The following is a 24,858-nucleotide window of genomic DNA, read 5'->3' on the forward strand; positions in this document are numbered from 1 at the left end:
CCGTTTGGTAACTCTTTGAAATTTTAAAACGACAGCCCTGGTACGAAGTATGCATGCATAATGTTAACATAATTTTTTTTTGTATTATTTATAGTTATGTAGGTATACGGATGAGAACCGTGATGCGATCTCAAACAACATAACATTTTTTTTTTCTTATATTTGTTGTTTTTGTTTGTTTTTATGTTTTTTATATACATAGCATTTTTCTACTTTTGTTTTTCTTTTTTCTTTTGTGTTATTATTTTATTTGCAATAATTTCATTACTCATAATTCGTTTGTTAGTTAAAGCAGCTTAGTGTTAGTTGTATAGTAAATTTCTGTTAAGAAGTCAGTCAGTATTAAAGTACACATTGAACTTGACGGTTGATTATTATTATTTCAACCGTGGCTTAAAGGCAGACATAATTTTTTTGTTTTTTTTTGGTTTTTGATTTAATTTTTTTGTTCTTTTGTAATAAAAAAGAAAATATTTGTACATTGTACGATTTTCTGTTATTACGTTTTTATTTTGTTAACTTTACAAAATTTTGTGGTTTAAAAAGAAATCTATAATTTTACGCTTTATACCAAGCACATATACACACATTGAAATCCGTATATGAGTGTATACATACATACATATAGGCAATAAATGATACACGTTGAATTTTCATAGTTTTTCCTTTTTTTCTTGTTATTACTTTAATATTAACTGAATATATGGGGAATTGTTAGTTTCCATATTTCAATTTTTTTTTTAGTGTTTGTTTTAATTTTTTTTGTTTTTTTGGTTTTTCTTATTATATCTATCGATTTAAAGGCACCTTACATTTCCAACTATAAATCAAGAAGTAATTGAGTAAATCAAAACTTTATTTTTCTTTTAAATTAAAAAAAAATTTCACTTAGCTTATATGTCGATAATTTCATAAATGGTAAAAATAACAATTTAATAAAATAATATAGTAGAAATCAGTGTAATTTAATAAAATATTTGTTGGTTTAGAAATTTAAAGCGAAAAGAAAACAGATATAAAAAAAAAATAAAAGAAAAAGTGAAAATGAGTGACGGTATAGAACAATTCATTGTAAATTTTAGTAATGAAACAACTGATACATCACCGATAATTACAATGGGTGGAGAAGATAATAATAATAATGGTATAAATGGTAGTTTAAATGAAAATGATAATAACGATAAAGCCGTATTAAGTGCACCAGCTGAATGGATTTTAATTGTAATTGGAATAATTGTTGGATTCGTTATTATTGTATTTATAATAAGGTTTGTAAATATTTTTTGTACTTTTAAAATTAAAATAAATTAGGTCTTTAAAATTAAATACATACAATATTTTCCAAAAATTTATTAAATTTATTTAATGAAAATTCAACCCTATCAAACACTGCTTGAATGGTTTGTTATGAATGTGAATTAAATCAGGTTGCAATTCCAAGACTCTTATATTGACAAAGCCGCTTTAAATAAAATAAATAGTTTTTATAGTGTGAACTGAATTTTACGTAATTTGACAAAAAGTTAATATACTTGAAAAGCACACAATCAGTTAAACCAATTTTTAGTTATAATTTAAACCCAAGCAGTAAAATATTTCATTTTGAATATTTGTAAAGTGAACCTTATGGTCACTTTTAAAACGAACAATCGACTGCGGTGTTATTGTTATTTTTAAAAAAAAAAATTCTCTTTAAATTCAAGAATATTTTCAAAATTTTATTAATTATATAAATTTATAAATTATGAAAATTATGTATAAAAAGAGAATGTTAGACTTAACTAAAGAGAGACTTACCTGTTGAATTAACTATTTAAATATACTTAAAGTAAAAGGAAAATCAATATGTGTACATACGGTATTAAAATACGAACAACAAGTGATAAACTCTAAGGATTCTTTATTACTTTTTTTAAGCATTAATTTTTTATTTAAACGAAGTCATGTAGAATAATAAATACATAGTAATATGTACATATATAAATACGTGTACGTTATGTATTAAGTAAATGTATACGTGTCGGCCATTACATTATATGTCAATATAGATTTGATGGATTACCCCCTTAAAGGTATTAATTAATACTAAAAATTATAAGCATTTAATAGTGTTTCAATTAGGGAGTCTAATTAAATTACGAATTTATTTTAAAAATAAAAGAAAAGATTACTTCCTACTAGAGATTTTTGCATTTTTTATCGAAGAATTGATTTCAAATACTTACTACAAAAAACTCCATTAAATAAAATATTCGCATAGAACTGTTTTATTAAAAAATAATTTGCAAAAATAATTGAATGAAATTTTGAATTTAAAAAAATTACTTATGAAAAATTCAAATGGAAAGTGCATAATACGTAATTATTGTTAAAACTCATTAAAATAAAGAATTTTACTTTGAAAAAGCAAATTTATAAAAGTAAAACAGTATATGATTGGTACTCTTAAATTTCTTCCTGTATGTTTAAAAATGTGTATTTTACAATATAAAAAAGAATACTTTACAATATTGCAAATTGGAAATTGGAGATTTATGTTATGTCTAGTTATACTTTGCATATATAAATCTATTTTCTATATTCTTGCTAATTAAACTATGAAGGCTTATATAATACAAGTGGAATATACAAAACCTTAGCCTTTACATGCTATTCAACAGCATGATTTTTACCATTTCCTAAAACACATTTTACACTAAGAATGAATGTTAGTAGCCTTATTTAAATATATGGTCTAAAATGCATATATATATAAAAAATTTTAAATTATTATCAAATTTCGGAAGCGGAAATTTCAGCTTATGTCTGGACAATAAAGAATTACAATGTTTATGGTTTTATATTACTTACATGAAAATTTAATTCTTAAGAACATTTATAATACATTTATGTTAATATGTAACTTATATCTGAATATACGTATATATTTGAAATTCTGGTGAACTCGCTTTAATATAAAGAATAGAAATTGTGTAAATATGTAAAATATTCGAAATTGTATGCAATGTTGAATATATGAGGAAATGAAGAGGATTTAAAATTCAATAGTAATAAAAAACGTAAGGTTTAATACGAATTTAATCTTGTAAAAAATTTTAAGCACTATATTACGCCGGCATATTTACTTATATACGAAATCATATACGAAAATCGCCATTAATTTATATTTAGATTTAGAAAATTTAAAATTAGAAAATTCAATCGAAAAATATTATTTAAATCTTCTTATATTTTGAATTTGTTTAAATTTTTGCTTTTTCACAATGAAATTTAAATTTTCTTAAAAATGACCATTCTTTTCAGAACTAATTTCTACATAAATGGTTATTTACTTATAAAAAATCAAAGACTTTTAAAAATTAAGAATATTACTAATTTAAACCCACACTCGAATCTTATAATTATTTCACTATTGATGACAATTTTAATAAACAAATTACCTTATATGTAAATATTTTATTTTAGTTTGCGTTATTCAAATTTGAGATCAGAAATTTATTTTGGAAAAAATTTCGTATAAACTCATTTTCTTAAAAATAATAAAATTTTTAAATCCAAACTCTATTTCCAAACTCAAATCTAAATTTCATAAATTCAGTGAAATTTATTAAACGATTATAGTTTTGTATTATTAAAATTGTTTAAGAGGTTTAAATTTAAGAAAGAAAACCTTTAGTTTTTAATAAAAATTCAATGACCGGTTTGGATAATTTCTTTCATACTACACCTGTATTAAATCAAAACTCATGAAATTTTCAGAAACTGTAAAATAATTTCACTTCGCAATTAAAGTAATTCTTTTTTTTTGTCTTCAGATTCCTATTAAAAAATAATCTAAAAGAAATTCTTAATGTGACTTTAAGTGAACTTGAGTTCAAAAGAATTTTCATAAAATTCTCATTTCTGTTAATTCACACAAAAATTATTTATTTGCTTTGAAATAGAATTTTTTATTTTATTTAACCATTTTTGAAAATAAATTTATTAAAATTGGTTATTCTACAGTATAAGACAGTAAGAAGGTATTCTTACTATACTACTCACATAGTTCTTCGAACTTCACCCCGTGAAAACCTACATTAAAAAATAAGAAAACAAAGAATCATTCTGTATTAAAAACTATAAAGAATTATATGAAATGGTTGAGAAAATAATTCTTAGAAATTTAAATGAATAATCCAATATTTTATGCTAATTTTTTTTTAAAAAAACTTTGATTTGAAAGTAAAATTTGAAAACGCGAACAGAAATCAAAATTCTACACATTTATGCAAAATATATACGAGATTGTGTCACGGTTATTGAAATTTATAAGAAAATGTAAATAAAAGGATAAAATTATTAAAATAAAATAAATGAATAAAATGACCTTTTTAAAAAAATAGTATAAATTTTTAAAGTATTTATTAAACCTGTAATATGAAATTTCTTGGTTTATTACTTTTGTTAAATACATGTGCATTTCAAAGAGAATTGAGTTCTAAAAGTAAACGCGTGACTGAACACCAATTTTATTCAAATTAAATAAATAATTTACTAACTATTTATATTAACTAAAACCACTTAATTAAGCCCCCATTTTTATTCCAGCCCCCGTTTTTTATTCCAGTCCCCGTTTCAGAAGTACTGGTGAAATCTCATCCATATTCTATATTCTATACTTTAAGTGTTCTGTAATCCGAACCCACGGGCATGAAAAACGGACGAATTGTTTAAAAATTGGTCTCTAGGAGGAGAAAAGTTCTTTTCTCTTCGTTCTCCGTGTAGCCGCCATTCAGCTTTCACAAGCTTGCCTTATTACTAATCGTTCATATTTCTTTAGAAATCAATCTTGAAACTAAATATTTTTTACAGAATAATTACATTTGAACCAACTTTGAATTTAAATTTATTGTTATTTCATACCAAATTCTTTAGACTACCTGATTTAAAGTTTGTACACCTGTGTATGCACATACTATACATTCCCCAATAGGCACTGTATACGTATATAAATAAGATAATCCAAATATTTTCTACAATCTTATCTTTCACAAATGCACTAAAAGCTTAAAGTTTAGTACATTACTAAAGAATATTTATAGTTTCGAGTCAATAAAATCAAAGAAATTTCTTACTTACAGAATTGTACCAGTCAAAAAATGAATTTTTCATCATAAATTTCTTCGAAACATTTTTACTAACTTCTTACATAATTTTCCATCTTATTTATTTGGCAGGGATGGGCCAACCCGCCAAATGATTTAAATTTCTTTCTCCTCAAATATAGCATTAGTAATATTTTTTTCAAAATCACTTAACTCTTAAAATGACATGGAAGTGTGGAAGTGCCACATCGATGACATGAATTAATGTACCTTTGTATATTTCATCAGATGTACTATGTGACATAAATCAGATGACTATGTGACTGAAAATGTTTAGGGCAATTTTTTGAGTTACACCAAAATATAGAATTCAAAACGCGATATAACTTTCAGGCTATCATAGCATTGATTTAATTCTCATATTTCACAACCAATCTTTATTCCTTTTCCATTTTCTATTTTCTATTTAGCATTGATTTCTATTCTAATTCAAAAAAGCGTACCTATGAAATATTTATTTAAAATCTATTTTTATTTCGTTAAACTAAAACTTTTCTAAAGATTTATACTAGTTTTATCTTGTTTTATTATCAAAGTTTGTATTTTGTTTCAAAACATGTTTCGGTTATACGAGGTGTTTATAAAATCATGTTTATAATTATCTTCTCATTTTGCGGACATATATCTAGGGTTTTCTATCAGAACATGATATCTACATTTTTAAAAAAAAAAGTTATGAATTATACTTAAAATTATAGTGCATACAGTATATATACAGTATTATACTTAAAATTTTGAGTGCTTTCTAAAGCAAGAAAAATCTTTGCATTCCATATTTAAATGTTCATGTTGGTTATTTTCATATACATAAGTAAAACGCAGATTTAAAACGAGATAATTGTCAACTTATTCACTTCTAATTGATACTAATTGCAATAAGAAAAAGTGTATATCTGAAATAGATAAGTATGTTAAAATTGTAATATTATGTAATACTTAATGGCAATATAAAAAATATAAAAAGGCTAACTTTTTAAACTATCTTCACTAAATTTTCATTGGTCAACGATTTAGTAAAACAAACGTAAAAAAATTTCGATGGTCTTTTTCTCGATATGGCAAAAATGTAGATATCATGTTCTGACAGAAAACCCTAGACAACGTGATTATATAATTATTTTTATATGATCTTCACAACCCTGTTGGACTTTATCTCTTCTTCCTTGTATGTATACAAAATATACTCGTATATACAATGAATATAATATTGTATGTAAATATTATGTAAATAATATTATGTAAATAAAAGTTAACTATTTTATTTTCGAAAACTTAAATTCTGATGTTTGAAATAATATTGACTTTACTTTTGTTATTAAATTATATTTATATAAAATAATTATTTTAGTATGTACATGAATGCATACTAAAAAGTTATTTAGTTCCATTGTACAATGCAATGAACTGAAAAAAGTCACACGTATAACTATAATTATTTTACACATTTTAGTATTTTGTAATTAGTACTTTTCCAAAAAAATTTTTGAAAAAAGTGCTTATTAGTTTCACTCTGTCCGTCCGTCCGTCCGTCCGTCCGTCCGTCCGTGGACACTTTTTTTGTTTACAAAACTTCTACACCTTTGAAGATAGAAAGCTGAAATTTAATACGTACATATATCTTCACTAGAAACTTATTTCCGTAGAACAAAATTTTTACCTATCTCCGCCCCTCTAGAAGTTATACCCCCCCAAAACCCTAAAAATGGCCTTTTTTAAATATTTGTTGCAGTGAAACCATAAGCATTTTTGAAATTTTGTAAACGCAGAAAGGCAGTGGCTTGCTTCCCCTTGCGCGGGGAACTATAGCTCAACTTAAGAAAAACAAAATGGCCGTTCAAATTTACCGTTATTTAAAGTCCTTTTTTTCCAAATTTTTGATGTCGTTTTTCTTCTAGACCCCAGACTGTAGAAGCTTGAAATTTTAGGAGCTTTTAGATATTAATAAATAGTTCATTTTGTTAGAAGAAAATTTTTTTCCATCTCCACCCCCTCTCAAGTTATCACCTTTTGAAATTCGTAAAATTTGAATTTTTGACACCTTATATTTTCGAAAACGCAAGCTTTTCCAAATTTTTATAAACGCAAAAAGCTAACGGTAAATTCCATGAAATTAAAAAATATAATTATTTTTCTTAACTCACACAATTAACCCTTAGAATCGAGCATTATGTTAACCCCTTTTTATATTAATTTTTGCTTTATTTCAAAGACTGCATATATGCGTCATCCTAAATATATGCAATCCTAGAAATAGTTTTGTATATGAATGAAAATAATTTTAATAGTGTGATAGCTATACATAGACTGTATTTAAAAGCAGAATTTTCACTTGTTGAAGGGAAAAGTGCTACAATACAAACCATTGGTTTGACCCAACTTTTTTTTGTCACAAACATTCACTTTATTCTACATACTTACAAACAAACATTAAACTACAGCATGGTTAGGAAAAATAAAATTTTGGTCAAAACAAACTGCCATTTATAGCTCAAATATTAGAGCAATTGCAAAGGTATTCTTTTAATATTTTTGTCAATTTAATTTGGCTAGGTATGAACGAGTAAAGAAGAATAAAAAATATTTACAATTATTAAAAGTGTATAATAATTTTTTATAAGTTTAATGCTATTGTAATTAATTACTAATTAGTTCTTATTCACTGACCGATTCCAAGCTTCTGAATTTGGAAATTAATTACGGAACGAAAACAAATTAATGCTATGCCCGATTAAAAACAATAGATTTTAAAAAAATAATGTTCCAGTTCCCAATTAACGTACATATGTACTGGTACTAATTGCTGGATGTAATTACAATAAATTGTATATAGAAATTTTTATATACTTTTTACAACTTATCTTGATTAACCTTTGAAATTAAATTTTAAATTTATGACACACGTGCACGTACACACATAATATTTAAAAAACTTTAACCTCCTTGTTCGAATTCAATAAGTTCATTGAACGAATCATAATACTTATACTTTGTATAACATAATTTAATAAAAATAATAATTTATCAATTTATATAGAAAATCATTTTGAAGATTATTAAAATTTACAGGTTTCTGTCTACATTTTAGTGACATTGAAATAATAAAATAAAAATTTCTCTAATCTTTTATGACTTTAATTATAAATTGTGTTTTTAATTTCTTTCGTAATTAAAATAAAAGATTTATATTAATAACTTTAATCTTGTTTTTAAGGTTCTTGTTGTTATATTCGTTAACCCGTGATGGGTTTCAATATGATTTCGAAGAAAATAAAAACAATAAAACTCAGTGAAATATTAAAATTTAATTACATACAAAATTAAAAAATTGGAAACGCGTTTTCTGACTTAAAAATAATTTGGTAAAGATTTTTTAAGAAAATTTTATTATTTTTAACCCAAATCTCCTCAAGAGCTAGGATTTCGCAGAACAGCATTCTAAAATTATGTTCAAATATTATAAATGCAGTTTTTTTTAAAAAGCTACTTTATGGCGAGTATTTCACTCCAAAAGAAGGGTTCTAGCAAAACATTTCACATTCGAAAAAACCCTTTTGATGTTTTGTGACATTAGAATGTTTCTTATCTAAATTACATAGATTTCCTTCTTGTTATTCCATAAGGAAACTAAATAAAGGAAGTATAAAATTATAGTCTTTCATACATTTAAGGTAAGAATTAAGTCTTACTACAAATAAAGATCTTAGATACTACAAATAAAATGTACAGTTTTTAACAACCTGAACAGTGTTAAACTGCAGAACTTTTGTTATAGATTTAAAATAAAATTTAATATCATAATATTAACCAAAATATTTATTTGATTAAACACAATTACTTTTTACTATAAAAACAGGCAAATTATATAGTTTCTTCAATGTATTTTAGACCACATTTTTCAATTAATTTTATAAAGGTCCAACAAAAACAATTACGATTCACATGGATTATGGGCATTTTACATTGTTGCATTATGAATGGAATTTTACATATCACACTCCTGTCCCATATTGCTTGGGCTTTTGCTCTTAAAAGACAGGCAATTGTTAGGAATGGTATAAACTATAAACATGAAAATATATAACGCAGGTTATATAAAGGCAGTCATTATATGTAAATTTTAACTTTATATTGTTACCGACCTCATTGTGTATAATAGGTAGGTTATGTGATTGCAACAAATTTTGCATATCGAGTTTTCGGTGGGAATGCAATTCTCCATGGTATAGGAAAGTGTAAATCAACTATTTTTAGCAACCTGTCGGTCTGTGTGTGTACGCGTCTACCATAAGTTTGGCTCAGCCGATTTTGATGAAATTTCATATATAAGTTTATCAGGCCTCGGAAACTGCACTTTTTAACATTATGAAGAAAATATTCAAAAAATTTAATTGAAATTTCATTTACTAACATCGCTCGGCCGAACGCGAAAACTTTTGGCAGACATAAGGTATCAGCAACTAGACGATTACTACAGGCCAAATATACATTTTTGCGCATATGAAGAGAAATAATCAACCTATTTCATTGAAATTTAATATTAAAATTCTTCGTATTAAAACAATGAACATAATATAAATTTTTGGAAACTGAATTGAGGGCCGATTTTACATATTTTACCATATCTACAGAACAAACTAACGGAATTTCTTGAAATTTGATATTTGAGTTTTGGTTATTATCAAAACTAACTGCCTAGCTTTACAGGAAATTCGAGTAGCACAAAGCGAAACTCTACCAAGAGCCAAATTTGCGCTTTTCTAGGTATGTTTACTATAACCTTACTAATGCCCTAAAAATTGGAAAGAAGTATTTAACAGGCATTTTTATAATATTCTGTAACACTTTCACTTAACAATCGGTCGGTTATGTGCTGACCACATCAGATTTTTTTTTATTATTATTCATAGTCCAACTAATTCTATATAAGTATATAAATTTCATAATGATATTTTATATTTATTTCTTTTAATGCTTACAGGTTATGGTGGTATTATTTTAAATATAGATGGTATCATTATCAAAATGGTCGTTTGGTGACATGAATCTATAAACATTTCTATATTTAAGTAGAAATTCATTTAAAAAAAAAAGAAAACAAAATTCATAGCATGCACATAACTTTTATGAAAGTTTAATTTTTAGTATAACAGTTAATTACATAAATAAGTAGTAAAAAATAATAATAATTATAAGTAATTTTTTTTTATTAATATTTTAATATCGTAGAAATTTCAAGTATACTTAATGATATTAATTTTATAATAAACCAAATTTTCAGACTTGACATCATTTTAATATTAAAGTGAACAAAACAAAAATCATTAGAATTAATTGTTACTGGTTTCCAGTCGAAAATTGTATAGTATTATATAATAATAAATTCCATAAATTATAATTAATCAATGATAAGTAAAATTTAAATATTAATAAAAAATTAAAACTAACAAAATCTCTATTTCATATTTATTCCAAATGGCTAACATTATATTTATTCCTAATTTAGTTTGCATGTAAATTTTATTTGGTATGGTAAAGTGCGTTTGTTAAATAGTTTCCAAGTATGCACAATATGAAGTTTTTGTTATATGTATTTAGAACACCTAATTTGTAATTGAATGTGGAAGTCATTATTTTGCACGTGAGCTCTAAACTTTGTCTATGACTTTGTATAACAATTATAATAAAAATAATAATTCAATTAAAAATATTTTCGAAAAGCGCTAAATAATTTCATATTAAAATCTTAGTGAACCGCTGTTGGGATTTAATGTAAGAGCAGTTGGAGAAGGACTATATTAATATTTTTCTATAAAGTTAACCAAATATTTTATATTTTAAAGGTAATTTTACGTTTTTATTTGAATATTTATTTATTTTTTATGAATTTGTATAAGAATATAGTGTTATACATTTGCATTTTATCTTTTAAATCTAAAAGTATTTATATTTTTTTTCTCTTTTTTAACTTTCAGTGAGAGTATTAAAATATTTGATATTGTTATAATGGTACTTTTATGTTTCAAGTTCATATTCACTAGGTCACTGATTCGAGACTGCCTTACAAATATTATTGCTTTCTATTGTCAATTATAATATGCATTCTTACATTTAACAATTCTTCTAAGGTTATAAAAAAAAAAAAAACAATTCTAAAAATTTCATTTTGTAAAGAATTTTTCGATTTTTCCAATTCAAAACGAATTTGCAATCGATTTTATTTCACAGCTACATGTTTTGAATTTAATTTTATAATACAACTTTGTAAATTTTAATTTATTTTATTGAAATTAAGTTTTATTATAAGTTTATCATACAACGTTACGTCTAACATTTTAATTATAATTAAATTAGAACAATTATAATTTATATATGTGTTCAAAATGTGTACTATATTCATTCAAGTACTTTTATTAATAAAAACAAATATAATGGAAAAAATGGAAATTTTAAAAACTATATAAAATGTGACGCGAATTAGTAAAACTTACCTTCGTTAAACCAACAATAAGTTTATATGTACATTTGAAAATTGCATAGTACAAATGCACTATATTATCTACTATATTAAAACAATTATAAATTCTTGAAATAACTTTTAAATATTTGTTAGAAAATTTTTTAACTACGCATAATAATTGTATAAATTTTTAAAATTCTTTTCACAGTAAGTATGTTATGCTTCCTGCCAGTTCTCTCCATATAAAGATTCTCTTCATTGTGTTAAGATTTAATGTTGGCATTGCATAAATATGAGAACATATGAGAATTGTGAGATATCTGCAGTCAGATCCAAATTTTAAATCAAATTTTCGATGCATATAATTTCTGGTATAATTGGATTTACATGATTCATTGTTTTTTCGTGAAACTTTGAAGAATTTTACTTGCTATAGGTTTCAGAAAACTGCAATTTTATCTCTTACGTAAAAACGGTAAGAATGTCAATAATAGCAATTTTTTTTCAATTTTGATGGGAAAGTGCTTAAAAGGAACAGGCGTATGATTTTTTATATAAAAATTTCACCAAACATTTTTTTCATTTCTATGCGCATCAATAAAATTAATAAAAAATTTTATTTAGAAAAACTTTTAATCAAATATTTACCAATTTTACACATTTTACGTATAATTTTGACACCTACCGTTATACTTACATAGTCTTAAAATGGTTATACATGAAACAAAAAAAAAATCTCCAAACACAAAAGGTTTGTCTGCCACAAAATGAAGTTTTGTTTTCTTTTATACTGTCATAGCGAACCAAAATAATAAGTTAAACAAGTAAAAACGTTTCAGTCGGTATAAACCGATTGAATTATACCCTGCACCTTGCGTTATTGTATAGCAATTACTCAAACCTGTGAAACCATTCTATAGAAATTTCACGGATATGTCTGACCTACAACTCGACACACAACTGCCAAGTTTCACGAATCTGACTTTATTATTTTTCCAAATATTTAAAATAAGCTTTTGGAGTTGTATGGTAAGTACCCGAACCTGTAAAGCAATTCCACCAAAACTTCAGAAATATATCTGGCCTATAACTCGACACACAACTCTCAAGTTTCATGTATCTGACTTTACTATTTTTCCGAATATAAAAAATTTTCTGTTGGAGTTGTATGGCAGCCACCCGAACCGGTGCAGCTATCCCATTATAATTTTTAGAGCATGTGTAGAATATAATTGGACACATGCATACAAAATTTTATATTTATAGCTTTATTAGTTTTTGAAATATTTAAAATAAACTCTTTGAGTTGTATGGCAGCTACCCGAACCCGTTGTCCGAATTAGTCCAATAACAATAGGGCTCGTCCTTAGCACAAAAGAAAAAACTTGTGAAAGTTTGGTGTCGATTGCATTATTCGTTTTTGAGTTATCGTGCGATCGGACGCACGGACGGACAGACAGTTATACCAAAGTTAATATACCCATACCAAAGTTAATATACCCTTCACGAAGTGCAGGGTATAATAAAAAAAATATTAATGCCGATTACCTAAGCCACCTTCACTTCACTTAACGGCTTTTTCTCTTTTTTTTTTTTTGTAAATTTTTGTTTTTTCTTTAACTTTTTGATTTCTTTTTGCTAATTATAAAACGCGAAATACGAAAATAATTTGATTTTTTTTTTGTTTTCTTCTCATTTATAAAATTGCAATCAATCAATGTCGTCATTCATGCCATTATAGGTTTTTAAGATGACTTGTCAGAAAATTTTCTTTTTATAATTTTTATATAAGTGTACTGTACCTGCGCGTAAATCAGAAATAAAAAAGAAAATTTTATCACGTTTTCAAAATATTTGCATATTTGCAGAAAGTTTTAGTTAAATTGGATAAGATAATTTACTTTTTCGATTTTCACCTGTTATAAAAATAAAAATTTATTTAAAATTTCTTAAAAATAAATACGCCAGTATTTTTTTCTTTTATTGCGATTTTATAAGAAAGTAAAACTGAATTAAAATATTCATATATTTGTAATTTAAAAAATAAAGGTTGGTTAAATCAATGGGGTCTAAAGTAGCACTTTTCGCTTCAACAAAGTCAAAATACTGCTTTTAAAAACATCTCAGACATTATTGAAACTACTTTCATTCATATACAAAAATATTTTAAAGATTGCATACATTTGGGATGAAGCATAAAAAAATTGAAAAAGGCATTAAAAAATTTGCCTGCTTGAATTTCAGACTCGCCCAACTTATCGTCTAGAAGAAAAATAATATTAAAAACATGAAAAAAATGAATTTTAGAATTAGCAGCCAATTCGCCATTTCCATGCACAACTATGCTATGCCGTGGTAGAAGAAGCATTTAGAAAATATTTCCTAGGACTTTGGGGTTATAACTTTAGGCTATAACTTTTAGAGAAAGAAAGATAGGTAAAAATTTTCTTCTACGAAAATAAGTTTCTATAGTAAAGGTATATTTATATGTCAAATGTCTATCTCAAAGTTTCGCAAACAGACTCAGGGGTGAACCGACTGACGGACAGGGTGAAACTATAATAAGCAAATTTTTTTGAAGTTTTTAGGTAAATTTAACAAAACATATATGCCTTACATAATCATTTAGATCAAAAGTATTACAGAATATAAAATTATTTTGTTTATGTACAATAAAACAAAAAAATGTATAGTATGTATGTAGTATATAACGTTACCTTAAACACTTAGTCCTAATTAAAACCTGGTGAAAATTTTGTAATATTATTCTTAACCTTTTCACAACAATTCTTTAAATTGAAACGCTAGCAAAAAAGATATTTTTTTAAATAATTTTCTATTAGAAGTTTCTATTAGGGATAATGTAAGGAATCTTAGCTCTATTGAGTTGTTTAATGTACCATTCGCTATCATTCTGCTGATAATTGAAGAAACGAGCTGTTCACTGGAATGTTGCGTTGTAATAATGCAAAGACTTTTACTGTCTTTTATTTATTTTTTATCTCTTTTTGCTTTTTCAAGTAATTGTTCTTACTTTTTCAGTGTCTAGTGGTCGGTATGTTAGTATAGTCTTAACCTCTTTTTTTTTGTGCTCGTCATTTTATTTGAATTGTCTTCTATACCCTTCTACTATTTAACCTATTCTATTGACGTTTTTCAACTACCTCTCCTGTAAATGATGACGCTTGTTTCTTGTTAACTGATAGTTGCTTATTTGCAAATATGTAATGTTTATTGCGCCTCTTGGCAATACAGCTTAACAGCTCTAAGCAACAGTTTTCTGATATTTATTAATTATAACCATTAGCAGTCCTTTTCTCAAAATACGTCTTAAAAATTAGGCTGTTCAATAGGAATAGCAAGTATTATAACTTAAACCACTTTTTATAACCTATAATATTTTAAATTATTACGAGTATCGAATAAATCATTACCGATTCAAAAGCTTTGAAATTTAAATTAATAAATATTTTTTAGGAAAAAAAAATTTGTTTATAATTTTATAAAATTTTAAATTATGTGATTTTTTTACGAATATTATTAAAAATTCAGGTCGTCCATATACAATAATATTGCATAATTAATTATGTTAAAATGCAAATTAATATAGGCAAAAAATTCAGTTCGATAAATTACTTTGCAAAGTCAAATATATTATGAATCATTTTATGTTAATGATAAAAAAACATTATGTAATATGCTGCTTATAATATTAGATGCGAATATTGGTTTTTGGAAAAAATAAAGATTTTCATTTTGATTATAATATTATAATTCGAATTTAACTAACAATAAACAATCTATATACTTCTTTTCTTATATCGCAAATTATAATTGGATTTTAAACATAACACGCCTAAATTAAAAGCTAATGCGAACCAAATTTCAAAGTTTAACACAAACTTGACCGAATTTCTTTCTATATACAGTCATTCACTATATGCATATGTAGTATATATTTAAATGCGTTTCCCGCTTTACTGATGTGAAAAGTAAACCAAATTTTTATTCCGTATTACAATCAAGACTTTTCGTTTAAATGCGTCCCGGGAAAAATTTCCTGATTGATCCATAAAAAATTAATTTGTTAAATTGTTGTTGATTGATAAAGTTAAAGATCTCTCTGATTGATTGATAAAATAAAAAGGTCATATTTTTGATTTTCTTTTTAATTAAAAATGTTTTAATGCGTCAATTTTATAAATGCGTTTCCCGTTTAATTGCTTTAAAATTTAAAAAAATCAGGTGACACATTTATCCGGAGATGACTGTATATAATTTTATTACATTATTAAAAATTAATTAATATGCATGCTTTCTTTTTTCATCATCTTTTGCAAAAAGATTTTAAACCGCTGCCATCAACGCAATTGTATAAACATATATATATACGAATATAATTATATACAATGTGATTTAATATTAATTTCCTGAGAAAAGTATAAGGAAAACTTATACATATTCATATGTACCAGATAAACAGAAAGAAGTAAAATCAATTCAATAAAAGTAATTTTTTTTTTTTTACCTTAGAATGGCGCTCTTTGTTGTCAACGACATGTACATACGTTATGTGTGTAAGATAGGAAATATTATTTAGTTCAATATTTTTTTCACACAAAAATGTTGCCTACTTTTTTAAAATAGAAGACTCCACAATTTTTTATTTTCATTGTGATTATAGTTTACCTATGCTTCATTTGTTTCAACACAATACTAATATTTACTTGCTTAACACAAAAATTACCATAATTGTTAAATTAATTTTCAATATTTTTCTATCATATTACATTTCTTTAGTATAACAGCATCAGTTTGTAACGTTATATATTAGAAAGAAGTTTGAACAATAATATTTCGGATTTATGTTGAATTTTAATAGCATTTAAAAAATTTCTAAGAATAAGAAATCATTTTTAAAAAAATATATTCAATTCTGCATAAAAAACTGTGGTTATATGATTGATGTAAAAATCATGGTTTTAGAATTTAAATTAATAATTCTATAAATCATAATATTACTAAAAATTTTAATGAACAATAATATTGGCACTTTTCCAGCTTATTCGGGTAAAACTAGAAATTTTCTATAATAGATTGTAAAATAAAATTGTAAAATAAAACTTTGCAATAATTTTACACTACATGATATCATTTTGTTACTATTTTATTATATTCTTATTAATATTCATTTCAAGAAACTAAAATACAGGAAAATTTACATAATCGAATATTTAAATATTAAAAAATATTGGTAATTATTTTATAGTGTTATAAAGCATAAAAAATTAAATTAATAAATCAAAAATATTTACATTTTATTTAAATATATTGAAATTTTTGTAAAAATAATTATTCTTAAATTATACAAAATTAATTAAAAAATTTTCACGAAATATTTCATAAAAAACAACATGGATCAGTTAACACAAATGTAAAGGGAAGTATATAAAGAACGTTCAATCACTTTTATAACACTAAACAAAAACTACTTAAATAACATTAACATTTTCAATACACATCACATCATTCAATTACAAAAAAAAAAATTAAAATTTTTCACATGATTCCACTTTAAATTTATTTCAAATCCTATAATATTTATTGTGACAAGTTCACATTTTAATGATAATTTAATTAGCACAAAATAATTACCATGAAATTATTTCAATAATTTTTCAAAACCTTTATTGTATATATTAAAAATATTCTAAAAATATTTTTAACATATGGAACACAATTACTATTTGAACACAAGAATAGAGTTGACCGCATCATATCTGTGACACGGGTACGAATAAATGATTTAAAATGTTACATGATTATTGCAACATATATGACAATTTGCCATCATATAAACTTATACAATGTCAAAAGGCTTTTAGGAAAATTATGAAAATATAACCATAATCGTATGTGTTCAAAAGTTTACCAATGTTATTTCAATAGTTTTTACACCATATGACTAAATATTTTTTGAAATTGTATGACAACTACTCGAATAGTACCTCTATACGAGATCCAATTCAATTAGGCCTTTAGCGTTTGTCATATAATAAATCAGCCAAAACTTAGCCAAATAAATTTTGAGTTATCGCTGTGGCGGACGAACACGTAAATAAATATGGACAAATCGCCTCACAACTCGATGCTTATCAAAAAAATGTATTTGCGTCTATATCTCATACCGTTATTTCTAGGCGTTACAAATAAAGTGACAAATTAATAATACCCTTCGAACATATGTTCGTTCATGTATAAAAATAAAAAGATTTAAGTGAGAAACTTTTTTTGTAACATTGAATTCAATATTGTTTTGTTAAATATTTTAAAATTTTTTTTTTCCAAAAATAACCTAAAATTAAATAAAAAAATAATTATTTAGAAATATTCTTAAGAATTTATTAGTGAGCCACTTTAAAAAATTTATATAAGGATTATATCCGTAGAACATTCGTTTTTCTGTAACGAGAAAGAAAACAAAATCCGAGTTAAACCCGAAAAAATCGATAAAAGTTTATTCATTTTATTTTAGAAATTTCTTGCGTGCAAGCATACTGTTTTGTTAATTTACTTAATTTACTCTTTTTCAGAAATTTCTTGCCCAAAAAAAGCGGCATGGCCCTTTGTCAACATTATGAATCTTTTTATTTCGCGATTAATTTAAAGATTTTTTTTCAATTATAAATCAAAAAATTTATAAATTACTTAATGTTTCAGTAATAATGTCGAAAACTATGGATAGTTCTTTTGCAGTCCTACCAAAACTAAGCGTTTGACCAAATAATAATTCCAGGGACTTTATATACTTTTAAGTAAAATATAAACATAATAAAATTATTAGAACGTAAAACTTAAATTTTTTTAAATAATAACAATAAAAATGCCTAAAATATTTACTAGAAAAAAAAAATATTTTAATTATTCCATAAATTTAAAATTAAATTTTTTTGTGTCAAATAAAATAAGTAATATAAAACCTTAAATATAAAAATATTTTTGAACTCTGAACTAAAACTGACTTCAATTTTTAAGTGTTATACGAGCAGCAATTAAATTATTGCTAATTGAACTTTTGTTTAATATTAAACGCATATTATATATGTACACATATACCTATTAATTATTTTATTTAAGAAAATAAACTTAATTATTTAAATTAAATACAATTATCTATATAAAATTGAATTTGAAATTAAAATCTTATAATTAACATCTAATATTACAAATATTTTTAGTTACTAAAGTACAAGGTCTACTAGTGTATACACCAATCTTTAACCAATCTAAAAATAAAAATATTTATAAAATATTTATTCAGATATTCTTAAATATTCTTATATATAAATAAATTCCAATTTAATATTTTTTTTGGTATTTCAACTCTTAAGATATTTTTCATATAAATTACCAGTTTTTCTTTTTAAATAACCTTCTATTTTATATTATATTAAATATATATACATATTTATTCATATACATGTTAATGTGGTTTGTAAACTCTATTCTTGACATAAATTTTCATTTCTTAAAGAACATTCTTAAAAAATCAAAAAAAGCTCATGTGTGTTTTTATGTTTGTACATATATAATAAATGTAAAACCATAGAATAATAAAAATTTTAAAAACTCTAAATTAAAGTTTATTCAATTAAAGTTTAATCTGCAATTTGAAACTAAAAACAAACAAAAAACAAGAATGAAAACAAAAAGTTCAAGAGCGGTTGGTTACTTTAATATCTGTGTATAGTTCAATAAATTTAACAGTTCAAATGATATCTACATATATGTAACGTATAAATATATTTATGTATTTATAAAATGCCACTTGTTACAAACAATAATTAAGTACAAACGTTAATTAAAATTTAAAATTTACTTGGTTGCTGGTCATAAAAGTGGCAATAATTTAAATCATTAATTAACACTGTTGATCCGCAAATCGATTCTAAATTTATAAGAAAAAATTAAATTTTTATAGGTACAAAAGAGTAAATTACGTGACTACGTTACTTATTTCATAAATGCTATAAGTATAAAAAGTTTTAATATAGTATATTCTGCGATAACATCAGTTTTCAGTTAAAAATCTTCAATAAATTGTGTACTTTGATTAATTTAAATATTAATTTTTTTAAATATATGCGCTCAATTGCACATTTAACGCATTTTTTTAAATAATAAAAAATTTATTCAAATAGGCACTTACTCATACATAAGTACATATGTACTCGCAAAAAATATTTGTATAATGTATGCACATACAAAAAAATATGCTTGTTTACTGCAACATTGTCATAACTCAAAATTTTGCACGTTTGAAAACAAGAAATAACAAATTTTAATGTTTTTGGGTAATTAGAAAAATTGTATTTTTGAACAAAACAAAAATGTTTTAAGTTCTTATATTTTTGTATGATTAACTTAGTAATCGAATTCTTTGAGTAACGTCACTGTTGCAGCAAAATAGCGATATGTTATTTTTATAACATAATTTATTATAATTTGACTATAAACACTTTTGGTTCTAACAAGGAGAAATTTAAAATTTTGACGAAAATCGAAAATTTGAACGATATTTGAAAATATGTAAAAACACCACTCAATTCCGGAAATGTGAAAATTTTTTTGTAAATATAGTTTTCCTTTCATTCAAAAATCGAAAATGTGTATAAGAGTAGACTGCCTCCCTCTCTTTACATAATCTAAATAGCAGTAATAAAAATTACTCAAAAAAAATTTCTAAATATTTTTCTATAAGTAGATTGAAAAATATTCAACTCTATCCTCATTTTATATTAAAAATTTCCTAAAATAAAAACAAAATGGAAAATATTTTACAAATATTAAAGGAGTAAATGATATAATAGCTTTGTACACTTATAACATTGTCAAACATATTGCATATTTGCCTCATGCAATAATTTACAAATGCATTTATAAAATATAATGTTTAATATAAATTTTGAAGCACAAAATTTTGAATATTTAAATGTGTGTCCTAATTTCTCAATGACTTATAAGATAAATTTCCACTTTGGAATATTAGGGCCCTCTTCCACTTAACGTTTTAAATTCAAATTTAAGTTTTCATAAGTCAATCAATTAACTCGACAGGTGACAAGCCTGTCTTAGGTATCATTTTACATGTATTATTGTGTTTTTCAACTAATAAAACATAAATAAATTGAATAGTATCATAAACGAAATTTTTTAATTATATATCTCCCTTCTATACTGTAAAACTTACATGTAAAAGAAAAAGAATAACTAAAATAACAAATACCTACATATAAGATGAAAATTTATTGTTATTGAATAGCATAAAATGATTTTATTTATGGTCTCACCTATATAATATATAATATTACATACATACACAATATATACTACCATTATTGGCAAAAGTGAAATTTTAATTCAATGAACTCTAAACCCATATGCAATATGTGTATAGAAGATATATGTATATTGTGGCAAAAGCCACCTGCATTTAATACTCGTATACTGTGATATTTATATACATAGCATGAATATATAACTAGTATTTTTAATATAGATTTGAAATTGTAAAATTATGAATAAGAAAAAGAGTGGTAATGGAATACTGTTTTCAAAAAACAAAAGGTAACTAAAATAAAAGCAATATAATTATACAAAATGATGACTTCATATATTATTGTTGGTAAAAGTTAATAGGCGGTGTTTATACATGTAGAAATAATTACAATCAGAAAATTAGTTATTAAATATATCGTGTATATACGCCCATGTATAATGTGGGTACATTTTATTTAAAAAAAAAAAATATTAAAGTTTTTTATTTTGGTAATGAAAAATCAGAACGGAAATTCAATTTCATAATTTCAATTTCCTTTTCTCATTTTTCTATTTTATGTATACCTGTACATACATATATGAGTTTGAAACTCTTAAAATATTTAAAAAAAAAATAAGGTGGATTTTTTTTGTTTTTATTTTTCATTGAAAATGTTTAAATATTTTTAAAAATTTTTAAAAACATACCCAAAAATAATGCAGAATTGTATAAATTTTGATTAATTATTAACCACACACAGCAAAAGAATATGTAGAATCAGGGTTAAAATTGAAACTATATCAAGCCAGCATTTAAATTCAGTTATAAAATCATAATGTATCGAATAGAGTCTGACATTTTCAAATATTTCCATTGATTAAACTCAACAGTTCATTTTGTGTGAAACGAAAGCTTTACAGTTTAACCCTAAGAAGGTACATTATTGTTATATACATTATAATATGCATGTACATATATTTACAATTAAAATTAAACATAACAGTTACCAAAAACGAAATATTATATACTGAAAGGAAATATAGAAGAACTGAGCCCATATGAAATTATATGACTAAATACTAGTCTGAAAAAACATACTTTAAAACTAATCCCTTTTCAAATATTGCAGTGAAAACAATAATAGCCAATATGTTATGTCGATTCCCTACAAGTAAAATCTTCAGTTAGAAATAAAATCTTCTTCCCTAAAAGTAAAATTTTCAAACTTTCATGGCCAAGAATTTTAATTATATATATAGACTTGTAAAATATACAACCTTATATTGATTCATCTGTATATGCAATATGTAAACAAAAATTAAAAAAGGATATTAAATATCTATTAGGCTTATACATTTTACTATATACATAAGCCATACGAGTATATGTACATAATTACATTCACTTATGCAAAATAATTATGCTAAATAATTACTAAAATCATAATACTATAAACTATTATGCACAGATATGCACACATATATATATAAATAATAAATTATTTCATTATAAATACAATTATTCTCAATTTTAATTTACAGAAAAATCATTCAAGGACCATCATACTGGAAAAATAATCGTATTGATGATAAAGTTGTAATTGTTACAGGATGTAATACTGGAATAGGTAAAGAAACTGTTTTAGAATTAGCTAAAAGGGGAGCAAAAATTTATATGGCATGCAGGGATCCAATTCGATGTGAAGCTGCTCGTTTAGAAATTATCGAAAAAACTAAAAATGAAAAGATTTTTAATCGTACATTAGATCTTTCATCATTGGATTCAGTTAGGAAATTCGCTGACACGTAAGAAAAAAGAAAAATGAGCTATCTATGTATATACAATAATAAAAATCAGAACAATTTATGTACATATATAACAAACATACATATTTAATTTATTTCCATTCAAATAATATTTTTGTAATATTATTATTGCAGATTTCATAAAGAAGAAAATCGTTTAGATATTTTAATTAATAATGCTGGTGTTATGGCATGTCCGCATATGCTTACAAAAGATGGTTTTGAAATGCAAATTGGAACGAATCATTTAGCACATTTTCTTTTAACAAATTTACTTTTGGATACAATCAAAGCATCAGCACCAAGTCGTATTGTCGTTGTAGCCAGTGGAATATATTTATGGGGTCGTATTAAAAAAGATGATTTAATGAGTGAAAAATCATATGCAAAAATCGAAGCATACTGTCAAAGTAAATTAGCTAATATTCTTTTTTCGAAACATTTAGCTAGTAAATTAGAGGGAACTGGTGTTACAGTAAACTGCTGTCATCCTGGTGTAGTAAAAACTGAACTTGGAAGACATTTAATCAAAAATAAAACAAAGTACGGGTAGTAAAATATATTTTATATAAATAATTAAATGCTGTAAAATTTTTAAGAATTTGTGATCATTATAATACAAATATATTCGGGGATCTATTTAATTGCAATAATTTGCAATGAATTTTCACAAAAATATACATATATTGTACCTGATTCAATTTGAAATTAATTTCCAGATGTTTAAAATTATTATTAATTTTCATTTATTTATTTTTAGAGCATTTCTAAATCCAATTGCATCATATTTTTTAAAATCACCAAGAGCTGGAGCCCAAACTCAATTACGTTTGGCACTAGATCCTTCATTGGAGAAAACTTCTGGTTATTTCTATCTTGACTGTATAAGAGCTCCAGTTTTGCCAAAAGCTAAAGATAAAGAAATGATGGAATGGTTGTGGAATAAAAGTGAAGAATTAATTGAATCAGTGCAGAAAAATAATAACAAAATGAATATTGAAGAAGTTAATAATAAAAAAGAAACAACAATGACATTAGAAACTGCCGATGAAATTAAAGAAATTAAAGAAAATACTGAAGAAAATGAAAATATTGAAGTAGACAAAAATAAGAATGGTGATGCGATAGTCATTGAAGTAACAAATGAAAAATAAGTTTAGTAAAATTAGATACCCGTAAATCTACATATGTATATATATATATATATATATATATGTACGTACTTATAGTAATTATATGTATTTAAAAATAATATCAATTTTTTATAAATTTATAATTTATACATAACTTTATATAAAAGAACTATGTTACTTTATTTAAATATAATATGTAGAAACATACATACGTACATGAAATATTAAATATCATTTTGTTCCTTTTGGGAATTTTCATTTGTATAGATAAGAAAATGTATTTTTTAATTACTCTAATAAGAAAATAATCTTTTGTAAATTATAATTAGAAAAATGTTTATTTATTTGACTATTTTTTCTTCATCCCAGATTTAATAATCTTACAATTGCTAAAAAACTTCAATGAAGGATTTAAGAAAATACTAGAAATTAACAAATCTTCATATCGTGAGCATATTCCAATTCTTTTGTTAACTACCTTAAAACTTTGTTAATTTTACCTAAAAAATAAAACTGAAAGGTTTAATACCATAAATCGAGATGTACCTATGTTCATATGTATGTCGATTAAAAATCTATAACATAAAAGTTAGGAATTAAAAAAAAAACAAAAGAACTGAGAAAACCATTACCATTACGTAATGTTAATGCCTAATTACCAAACGTTAATGTTTATATTTCTCCATTATGTACATTATACTTATTTATTGACAGTCATATCTTCATGACCGTCATTAACAGTGGTTCAAGTTAAAGAAAGTTAATGTAGAACTTAGTTTAACTTTAAACATTTGTCTTATTATTTTAATTTTACGTTATATGCACTGTCTCTTTTTACTTATGTAAGATCACTGATATATGACATTGTAAAGACCCTCGTGAGTAGGTAACTTTTATATGGAGATAATACTTACAACCCAGCAAGTCCTGAGTTACAGGGACTTAAAACCATACTAGAATTAGTTATTTTTTTATATATGAAAAATTTTCTCATGAA

At 24.2% G+C, this 24,858-nt stretch overlaps 1 protein-coding gene across 1 annotated transcript; it reads left to right on the top strand.

The window, feature by feature from the left end:
- The first annotated feature begins 338 nt into the window (after nt 1-338).
- Nucleotides 339-24,169, top strand: LOC129610806 (retinol dehydrogenase 12-like). The gene is made up of 4 exons (XM_055523533.1): nt 339-1,268; nt 22,465-22,728; nt 22,864-23,271; nt 23,489-24,169. The coding sequence occupies exons 1-4, from the start codon at nt 1,045-1,047 to the stop codon at nt 23,880-23,882; spliced, it is 1,290 nt and encodes a 429-aa protein (XP_055379508.1). The 5' UTR covers nt 339-1,044; the 3' UTR covers nt 23,883-24,169.
- Nucleotides 24,170-24,858: the final 689 nt, after the last annotated feature.

This window comes from Condylostylus longicornis, unplaced genomic scaffold (genome assembly GCF_029603195.1).
Source record: "Condylostylus longicornis isolate FDR11 unplaced genomic scaffold, ASM2960319v2 ptg000048l, whole genome shotgun sequence".
Lineage (NCBI taxonomy): Eukaryota > Metazoa > Arthropoda > Insecta > Diptera > Dolichopodidae > Condylostylus > Condylostylus longicornis.

Excerpts from the sequence above, each read along its gene's own strand:
- LOC129610806 (XM_055523533.1), top strand. The coding sequence starts at position 1,045 with ATGAGTGACGGTATAGAACAATTCATTGTAAATTTTAGTAATGAAACA. Across the intron at positions 1,269-22,464 it reads ATTATTGTATTTATAATAAG|AAAAATCATTCAAGGACCAT; the intron begins GTTTGTAAATAT and ends TTTAATTTACAG. Across the intron at positions 23,272-23,488 it reads TTAATCAAAAATAAAACAAA|AGCATTTCTAAATCCAATTG; the intron begins GTACGGGTAGTA and ends ATTTATTTTTAG.